Source organism: Diaphorina citri, unplaced genomic scaffold (assembly GCF_000475195.1).
Source record: "Diaphorina citri unplaced genomic scaffold, Diaci psyllid genome assembly version 1.1 scaffold867, whole genome shotgun sequence".
NCBI lineage: Eukaryota > Metazoa > Arthropoda > Insecta > Hemiptera > Psyllidae > Diaphorina > Diaphorina citri.
This window is the reverse complement of record NW_007378299.1, coordinates 12,458-22,715: the sequence shown is the minus strand read 5'-3', so window position 1 is coordinate 22,715 and position 10,258 is coordinate 12,458. Positions and strand designations below refer to the sequence as shown.

At 43.3% G+C, this 10,258-nt stretch overlaps 2 protein-coding genes across 2 annotated transcripts; both read right to left on the bottom strand.

The window, feature by feature from the left end:
- Positions 1-589: 589 nt before the first annotated feature.
- LOC103512641 (acetylcholinesterase-like) lies at positions 590-5,592 on the bottom strand. The gene is made up of 7 exons (XM_008477411.2): positions 5,548-5,592; positions 4,993-5,252; positions 4,435-4,757; positions 3,852-3,956; positions 2,805-3,000; positions 2,128-2,327; positions 590-889 (listed from the first exon to the last, which is right to left on the bottom strand). Exons 2-7 carry the CDS (start codon positions 5,249-5,251, stop codon positions 590-592), a joined length of 1,383 nt encoding a protein of 460 aa, XP_008475633.1. The 5' UTR covers position 5,252; positions 5,548-5,592.
- A 2,083-nt stretch (positions 5,593-7,675) lies between these two features.
- LOC113468835 (acetylcholinesterase-like) lies at positions 7,676-9,998 on the bottom strand. Its single transcript, XM_026826057.1, has 4 exons — positions 9,965-9,998; positions 9,787-9,891; positions 7,952-8,064; positions 7,676-7,706 (listed from the first exon to the last, which is right to left on the bottom strand). Exons 2-4 carry the CDS (start codon positions 9,883-9,885, stop codon positions 7,676-7,678), a joined length of 243 nt encoding a protein of 80 aa, XP_026681858.1. The 5' UTR covers positions 9,886-9,891; positions 9,965-9,998.
- Between the last annotated feature and the right edge of the window lie 260 nt (positions 9,999-10,258).

The following is a 10,258-nucleotide window of genomic DNA, read 5'->3' as shown; positions in this document are numbered from 1 at the left end:
GGGTAAAGGGACTTTTCAGTCCTATCCCAGCAGGATAAACAAGGTATATTCTGTTCTATTGTACCTACGGTTATTTTCAGTGTCGAATCCTCCATGGTAACTAGGTGAGCCTTTTTTTTCACTTTGCCATTTACCCCCAATTTCATTCGGGGTCGCCATTTCCCTCTTTTAGTCTCCCCCTCCACAATCCTCTATTCACTGCATCCTCTCTTCGCCATCCCCTCTCTGTCAAATCCTCTTGCACCTTATCTCTTCACTTTTTTTTAGTGGCAGGGTTCTAACTTACGTGAGCTCTTCCACCCAACCACTGATTTTCCCAAACTGATTTTCCCTATTTGGGAAAATCCTTAACTTTGGTCTTCCTCTCTTTCTATTTCCTCCCACGTCCAGTCCCTCCACCCTCTTCGTAGGTTGGTGAAGAAGTAGAGAATGAAATAGTTGCCCTCCTCCGTGTTCGAACCCATCAGGATGTTGGTCTTCTTGAACTCCTGGAAACAAATGAAGATAATATAAGAGAAAGATTCACTCCTGGAATGTGACAAACACGCATTATAAGAGAAAGATTCACTAAAATTTACAAGCAAAAAGCCTAAATACTATTGAACAGCTCGGTGAGAAAGTAGATAATGAAATAGTTGCCCTCCTCCGTGTTCGAACCCATCAGGATGTTGGTCTTCTTAAACTCCTGGAAACAAAGGAAGATGATGAAAGGAAAAAATAAATAATAGTGCTTAATCAGTTTGGTTATACAGCGGGGGAAATTGAGGAACTCTTCGCGACTGATGTAGACATTCTCCTCCTTCTTGAACAACTCGGTGAGAAAGTAGAGAATGAAATAGTTGCCCTCTTCCGTGTTCGAACCCATCAGGATGTTGGTCTTCTTGAACTCCTGGAAACAAATGAAGATAATATAAGAGAAAGATTCGCTCCTGGAATGTGACAAACACACATTACAAGAGAAAGATTCACTAAAATTTACAAGCAAAAAGCATAAATACTATTGAACAGCTCGGTGAGAAGAATGCTGACAGTATACTTGGTGAAGAAGTGGATAATGAAATAGTTGCCCTCCTCCGTGTTCGAACCCATCAGGATGTTGGTCTTCTTAAACTCCTGGAGACATATATGATGAAATAAACAAATAAGAGTGCTAATTTATACTGCTCAAATCGGACTAAAGAGTCTAGCTGTGGGACTATAAACAGGGAGGAGAACAGCTAACCCAAACCAGCCTAGCTAGCTGGCAGTTTTTCAAAGGGTTCTCACCGGATGCTGACAGTATACTTGGTGAAGAAGTGGATAATGAAATAGTTGCCCTCCTCCGTGTTCGAACCCATCAGGATGTTGGTCTTCTTGATCTCCTGGAGACAAATATGATGAAATACACAAATAAGAGTGCTAATTTATACTGCTCAAATCGGACTAAAGAGTCTAGCTGTGGGACTATAAACAGGGAGGAGAACAGCTAACCCTAACCAGCCTAGCTAGCTGGCAGTTTTCCAAAGGGTTCTCACTGCTTTTAAGGAACAAGTACAAGTCCTCACGATGGTTTACTGCGGTTCAGGACGAGCCAATGAAACATGTCTAGAGACCATCACCCCGGTGTATGGCAGATACAAAAAGATATCTGCGAGCCTAGTTAGCATGGTTGGTAGCGCGTCTGCCTTGTAAGCGCTAGGCTGCGGATTCGATTCCGGCCCGGGGCGGATTTTATCCTGAACGGGTAAGGTTCGTTCTCGGAACGCCTGGCTTTCTCCTATCCTCTATTCCTTCTCTCTTCGCTTTCGGGATGATAAGACCTTATAGCAGTTCCAGTTCCCTCTATCAGACCTCTTCAAATAATAGTAATTTAAAAAATGTAAAAGCATCGCCTTGAAACTTGGAACTTTCTCCCTTGGCTGCTGATTCGATTCCGGCCCGGGGCGGATTTTATCCTGAACGGGTAAGGTTCGTTCTCGGAACGCCTGGCTTTCTCCTATCCTCTTTTCCTTCTCTCTTCGCTTTCAGGACGATAAGACCTCAGCGGTTATAATTGCCTCTATCAAACCTATTTAAAAAATAATAAATAAAAAATGTAAAAGCATCGCCTTGAAACTTGGAACTTTCTCTCTCCGCTCATTAATTTACCTTATTGCGGAGGCTCTTGACAGGTATGTCCGTAAGAAACACCCCGTCCACAATGGGTACAAATGGGAACTCGCATATCCCCAGCGTCCCCCATTCACTGTTCACCATGTCCGTCGCGTTCACTTTCTTGAGACAATCGATAGCGTCCTGGATACGATTGCGGTCGTGCGGACATTTGAGTGCCTCAGCCAGACGGAGCCCTGCGGAAAAAGAAGCGGAAAGTTACTCTCAGCATGGGGTCGTTTTTATAAGAGACGAATTTTTCTCGAGATAGTAAAGGGTGTCCCTATAAGACCGCTTTGATTGTTCTAAAAAGCATGGATTTCCATGACAAAGAATAGATTTCTCACATGATTTGAGAAGTAAACATTCTGAAATTATGTATGGAACAATAGTCAGGCAAAAAACTTCTTCAAATTTGATGGCATATTCGTTCTTTTTTGACAAATTTTTCGATGACAAATTTGAAGAAATCAGGCTGGATCTCGTTGATGCAGAGTTCAATTTCATGTTTCAATGATTCAGTGTCCCTATGCTATTCTACTCCATTATGATCTATCCCTATTCTATTCTATTCTACTCCATTATGATCTATCCCTATTCTATTCTACTCCATTATGATCAATCCCTATTCTATTCTACTCCATTATGATCTATCCCTATTCTATTCAACTCACCTCGTAATATACTCTCTTCCTGGTCGATAATCGCCCAGGGCGCTGTGGGGGCTCCGGACTGCATGATAGCCTGCGAGAATAAGTTCCGACTGAGTGGTGACAGGAGATGAAAGCTGACGGAAACCGCACCGGCCGATTCTCCGAACAGGGTGACGTTGTTCCGATTACCACCAAAGTATTCGATGTTATCGTGAACCTGAGGAAAAACGTTGAAAATTTGACCTCTATATCAGTGTTTCCCAACCTGGGCGATATCGCCCCCTTGGGGGCGATGGAGATTTTCATGGGGGCGATGAAGCCTTAGGGGGCGATATGGGGGGGGCGATCAATAAAAGTAGCGATAAAGGGGGCGATGGCTATCTAGGGGCAAAAATATAGAGTCTATAACTCTATATCATAAATTTAGAAAATTCATTGAAAATTTTCTGCGAGAGAATGAACCTTGTCTGCTTAGGCCGGCCATTCACTATCAAGTAGACCTGAGAAGTCAGGTCTACCAGATAGCAAATAGTGTATGGCAGCAATAATAACTCTCAGGCGACTTGTCAGGTCCACCTGATAGTGAAAGGCCGGCCTTAGGATAAAGTTTGTGCCGGTCGGAAATCGAACCACCAACATTTGAGGAGAGTTGTAAGGATTTGATTGTAGAAAATGTGTTTGGCATCTTTAACTTGAGACTATATTCTATTTCGTTTAATGACCCCCTTTCGTGAGCATGTTCAGAAGAACTACGCACGACTTGTACAGCAAGTCATAGATAGCTTCGAAGGAGATAAAAGAAGGCTAATGTTGAAATAAGTATAGATCTGTGACTGGGGTGAGTTGTATGTATATAGTTATGTATGCATATGTATATAGGCCAAGAAAAATAGGTACCTAATTTTCGAAAGCTGCCCCCCCTTTCACGAGAGGCTGGCTACGCCCTTGGCCGTATCCAGGATTTTGTCGAGGGGGGCCCGAGAGCCCAAGCAGTGAATTACCTGGGAAAAATGAAGCTCGAGGGAGGGGGCTAAATACAGCTCTGTAAGACAGTGATATGGAACTTACCCATTGTAGTGCCATCAGCTGATCAAACAATCCTGTGTTACCGGGAGCATCTGGCGTGCGGAAATATAGGAACCCTAATGATGCCACTCGATACTGCATCGACACCTGCCAACAGTAATGGGTTAACAAGTTAACATTAATACACTAATAATGATGGTACTCCTGTATCGACACCTGAGAACAGTAATGGGTTAAGTTTAATGCGAAATACAATTTTTACTTTCTGAATAGTACCATAAGCGAAGCTAAACGAGTAATGAGAAAGTGTTGCAACTGGTCCAAATTTTCAAAATTGGGAAATGGGTGGAAATGTCCGTTTTAAGATCCCCTTATTCCAAAAAAGTGGTTTTTAGCCCATGGTCCGTACGTATGTACAGATAATCAGTTTGTCGCAACATTGGAAAGGATTAGGCGAAACATGTCTGTCAAATAAAACCAACCCTACCAATCCAAGTAAAGAGTATTAGTCATTATTTCATCTCAATTCCTGAGGAACTTCACAAAGTTACCGAGTCCTCCATCAAGATGAAAGGATCAGTGTAGTCAGAAAGTTCAAAGTATCGTATGAAATCCAAAAACTCACCACAATCACGTTCATCTCCGACACCAGAATCTTAGGATCGTACACATCCAGAGTGGCGGTCCCCGAGTAGAACCCGCCGCCAAACACCCAAATCATCACCGCCGCGTTTTTCGGGCGCGGTCTCGGCGCCACCACGTTAATATACAGACAGTCCTCGGACATGTGCGTGTTGGGGTTCCACATTTCCGCGCCCGAGAAGTTGACGAACAGGGTGTCGACGATTTGGACGCAGGAGTTGGGCTGTCGCGTCGTGTTCAGGATGAGGTTCGGGTTGTCCTTGTCCCACCGGTCGACGGGTTGCGGATGTCGAAACCGGAGGTTGCCTGGAATAGAACACAGTAGAATACTTTTAGTATTTACAAAGGATGTCTAAATTAAATAATTTATTAACAGAATGGACATTGTTTATATCCTCTTAGCCCTGCCCAAATAGGACTAAAAAGTCCCTTTACTCCAGCAGTCTAAACAAGGTCTCGTTTATTTTATGGGTTAAAAATAACATGGTACCTATAACAAAATTTTAGGACCTTGCGTGTAGTTTACATAACTGTAACTCACCTATTGGCTTCTGTGCGTACGGTATCCCAAGCCACGCATCGACCTGTTTCCCGGTCGGCGCGGTCAGCGTTATGCCGCGTATCCGCCCCTTGGTAGTTTTGACCACGAGCGGGTCCGAACCCGGGTCTCCCGGCAGGGGAGGCTGGTCCGCTTGCATCCGCATGGAATGGTCTTCAAGGTCATCGGGATCTTCTTCGTCAGATTCCGTGATGGAGATTTCGTCGTCAATAATGCGTTCACTCGTCGCGTCTGCATCCATCCTGAGGGAGAAAAGAGATTTTTTTTTAAGAGGTTGGGCAGAGGGAACTGTAACTGCTATGGTCTTATCGTCCCGAAATCGAAGAGAGAAGGAAGACAGGATAGGAGAAAGCCAGCTGTTCCGAGAACGAACATTATCCCATCAGGATAAAATCCACCCCGGGCGTAAATCGAACCCGCGAAAAGAGATTTCAGTCTCAGCTAGGTAAAGAGTGAGTTATTTTGTATTGTTTTGTTCAAAGCTTATGGTACCTGAGATCACACTTATTCAGTTTCTAAGGGCGGCTTTACACTTACCTCAAGTCGAGCAGGTTCTTGTGATGGAATATGGCGTCGGCGGATGAGAAGTCCGGCTCGGATAGATCCGACATACTTATACTAAGGGCGGGTTCACACTTATTAAGGGCGGATGCACACTTAAAAAAGGGCTGATTTACACTTATTAAGGGCGGATTCACACTTATTAAGGGCTGATTCACACTTATTAAGGGCTGATTCCCACTTATTAAGGTTCCAAGGGCGGATTCACACTTATTAAGGTTCCAAGGGCGGGTTCACACTTATTAAGGTTCCAAGGGCGGTTCCTCTCCTCCTTCTTTTTCTTCTTCTTTTATGCTTCGACTTTCTCCTTCTTCTTCATTTTCTCCTCGGACTCCTCCTTGGTCCCCCCTTCCTTCAAGTTCCTTCACTCTTTCCTCCTCCTCCTCCTCCTCCTTCTCTTCTTTCTTCTCCTTTTCTGGATCTTCTTCTTTTTTCTCCTTCTTCTTTTTAGCCCGTCCTTCCTTTATCATTACAATAGTTTAAATAGTAATAAAAAAAGGTATAAGGGACGGGCTATTGTATTCGCTTTATTTCTCCGCCTTAATTTATTTCTCCTCCTTAATTTGTTTCTCCTCCTTGATTTATCTCTCCTCCTTTTTTTTCCACCTTCTTCTCTCCTCTCTCTCCCCCTCCATACTATTGAATAATGTACACTTCATTGTGAAACAAGGTGAGGACTATATTATAAATGTTGTTCCTCCACCCCAGGAAAGGTAGCCACCTCACCCATCCACAAACGTTAATACCCTCCAAACCAGGACAAGCAGGGGGGGCAGGGCGAGAAAAGACACAATACTTCCCATATAGGTGCTAGGTCAACACGAGAACACCAAAGTAATCCGTTGAAATATTTTGCAACCGAAAAACGAGTACAAATTTTTGTCCATGATGAGATTCGAACCCGGGACCTTTAGTAACAAATTGTGCATATGTACTTGAAACCACAAAGTATGCCATGTCTGTAATAAGATAATCTATTAATGACATCAGGACCATTTCGTAAAGTCGTAGACCACTGAGCTTTCCAGTTTGTGTTGCGACGTGATAAGCACATTGCATACATACAGAGATACCGGGCGCTCATACAATGTCACTTCCCATGATCCTACAAATAACTTACCTATCCTAACCTCGTGTATGTATTGTAGGCAGGCGAGATTTTTACTCTCTTTCGTGTGTATTCTCTGAATTGGCGTTAGTGTAATTTTTTGTGTTGATTCTGTGAATTGACGTAGGTGTAATTTTTTGTGTGTGTAAATTCAGTGAATTACCTCGTCACTGGTCATTGAAGCCCAGGTTATGTACCTATTGAACTGAGCTAAATAATCACACCTGTTACTTACAGGTGCAATTGTTAAGACTTGGTCAAAGCAAAACCACTGGCGTTCCTGACTTATAAGTGCTAGGTCGCGGGTTCGATTTCCGCCCGCGGCGAATTTCATCCTAAACAGATTTAACTCTCGTCCTCGGAATGGCTGGCTTTATCCTATCCGGTCCTCTTCTTCGTTTTCAGGACGATAAGACAGAGAGAGATAATCACATGTGTCAGTATGGATAGAGCCAAATTTTCTCTGACATTTATCGAGAGAAAATTCGAAAGAGGGAAAGAGAAGATTGAATTGATGAGAATTCAGTGGCGAATAGTTCATGGAAACTGGGGAAGAACTTTTCCCTTCCTATCTGTGGGTATTTTCAGTGAAGGATCCTTAATGGAAACAGGGGAAGTACCTTTTCCCTTCTTATCTACAGGTATTTTCAGAGGCGGATCCTTCTTGGAAAAATGGGGAAGAACCTTTTCCCTTCCTATCTATTTTCAGTGGCGAATCGTTCATGGAAACTAGGGGAGACACCTTTTCTTCTTTCACTTTGCCATTTCCCCCAATTCATTCGGAGTCTCCATTGTAACGAGAGTAATTTTTGTATCTAAAGCTAGACTTGGGCCAGCCACTCACTATCAAGTAGACCTGATAGTGTGTGTGTGCTCATCAGGTATCAGGTACACCTGACCAGGTATACCTGTCAGGTCTACCTGATAGTGAGTTTAATCTGTGTGAGAACAATCCTGTGTTACCGGGAGCATCTGGCGTGCGGAAATATAGGAACCCTAATGATGCCACTCGATACTGCATCGACACCTGCGAACAGTAATGGGTTAAGTTTAATACGAAATACAATTTTTACTTTCTAAATAGTACAATAAGCGAAGCTATACGAGTGAGAAAGTATTGCAACTGGTCCAAATTTTCAAAATCGGGAAATGGGTGGAAATGTCCGTTTTAAGATCCCCTTATTGCAAAAAAGTGGTTTTTAGAACATGGTCCGTACGTATGTACCTACAGATAATCAGTTTGTCGCAACATTGGAAAGGATTAGGCGAAACGTCCGACTGAGTGGTGACAGGAGATGAAAGCTGACGGAAACCGCACCGGCCGATTCTCCGAACAGGGTGACGTTGTTCCGATTACCACCGAAGTATTCGATGTTATCGTGAACCTGAGGAAAAACGTTGACAATTTGACCTCCTGTGTGAGAAAAAAAAATCTCATCTCTTACCCTGTTTTGGCGAAGTTCGTCCAGTAGCGCATGATGCGTCGACTCAGTTCGACCTCGCTCGCCGCGAACGACTTGCGCGGATTGAGCGGCTCGCCAAACGCATAGCTGATCTCGTCCGCATGCAGCACCCCCGTCCAACTCGGCCAGGGGGAGTTGTAGGACCGATGCTTGAAATAGTACATGAACACGGAGTTGCCCGTCTCCGCGTAGCGGTGGGCGAACTCGTTCACGTTGCACGTGAAATGGTAGTCACCCACCTGAAATCAAACAATCACCCATTAGGAGTAAAATATAATGATTAGTCACCCACCTGAAATATAGAACAGAATGAAATAGAGAACAGAATTATAGTCACCCGCCTAGAGTAAAATATAATCATTAGTCACCCACCTGAAATATAGAACACTTTGAAATAGAGAAAAGAATTATAGTCACCCACCTAGAGTAAAATATAATCATTACATTAGGTAGTCACCCACCTGAAATAGAGAACAGAATTATAGTCACCCATCTAGGGTAAAATGGAAAGATTGGTAACCCACCTGAAATAGAGAATAAAATTATAGTCACCCATTTGGAGTATAGAATAGAATTAACGAACTTTTTCAAAGAACAAGTTCCTACAGTTCGTTCGTTTGTTCTTTTCCCATCCCTACCAGGCAGCTTCGATAACTTATGATGAAAAAATATCCTTAGGCCCTATTTCCAGAAGGTACGGTTCAGCCGTTATTCCGGACCAAAGTTCCGCTATTTAGGGCTATACTGGGAAAAACTCAAAAGGAACTCGCGCTTCTCACGACTTTACCTTTAGCCACAGGCCGCTCAAATTTAGCAGACAGCTTCGATAATTTATTATGATCAAAAGTTGTACGGTTCGGGTTGGGGGCGATGGAGATTTTCATGGGGGCGATGAAGCCTTAGGGGGCGATATGGGGGGGGCGATCAATAAAAGTAGCGATAAAGGGGGCGATGGCTATCTAGGGGCAAAAATATAGAGTCTATAACTCTATATCATAAATTTAGAAAATTCATTGAAAATTTTCTGCGAGAGAATGAACCTTGTCTGCTTAGGCCGGCCATTCACTATCAAGTAGACCTGAGAAGTCAGGTCTACCAGATAGCAAATAGTGTATGGCAGCAATAATAACTCTCAGGCGACTTGTCAGGTCCACCTGATAGTGAAAGGCCGGCCTTAGGATAAAGTTTGTGCCGGTCGGAAATCGAACCACCAACATTTGAGGAGAGTTGTAAGGATTTGATTGTAGAAAATGTGTTTGGCATCTTTAACTTGAGACTATATTCTATTTCGTTTAATGACCCCCTTTCGTGAGCATGTTCAGAAGAACTACGCACGACTTGTACAGCAAGTCATAGATAGCTTCGAAGGAGATAAAAGAAGGCTAATGTTGAAATAAGTATAGATCTGTGACTGGGGTGAGTTGTATGTATATAGTTATGTATGCATATGTATATAGGCCAAGAAAAATAGGTACCTAATTTTCGAAAGCTGCCCCCCCTTTCACGAGAGGCTGGCTACGCCCTTGGCCGTATCCAGGATTTTGTCGAGGGGGGCCCGAGAGCCCAAGCAGTGAATTACCTGGGAAAAATGAAGCTCGAGGGGGGCCTAAATACGGCCCTGTAAGATAGTGATATGGAACTTACCCATTGTAGTGCCATCAGCTGATCAAACAATCCTGTGTTACCGGGAGCATCTGGCGTGCGGAAATATAGGAACCCTAATGATGCCACTCGATACTGCATCGACACCTGCGAACAATAATGGGTTAAGAAGTTAACATTAATACACTAATAATGATGGTACTCGATACTGTATCGACACCTGAGAACAGTAATGGGTTAAGTTTAATGCGAAATACAATTTTTACATTCTGAATAGTACCATAAGCGAAGCTATACGAGAAATGAGAAAGTATTGCAACTGGTCCAAATTTTCAAAATTGGGAAATGGGTGGAAATGTCCGTTTTAAGATCCCCTTATTGCAAAAAAGTGGTTTTTAGCCCATGGTCCGTACGTATGTACCTACAGATAATCAGTTTGTCGCAACATTGGAAAGGATTAGCCGAAACATGTCAGTCAAATAAAACCAACCCTACCAATCCAAGTAAAGGGTAT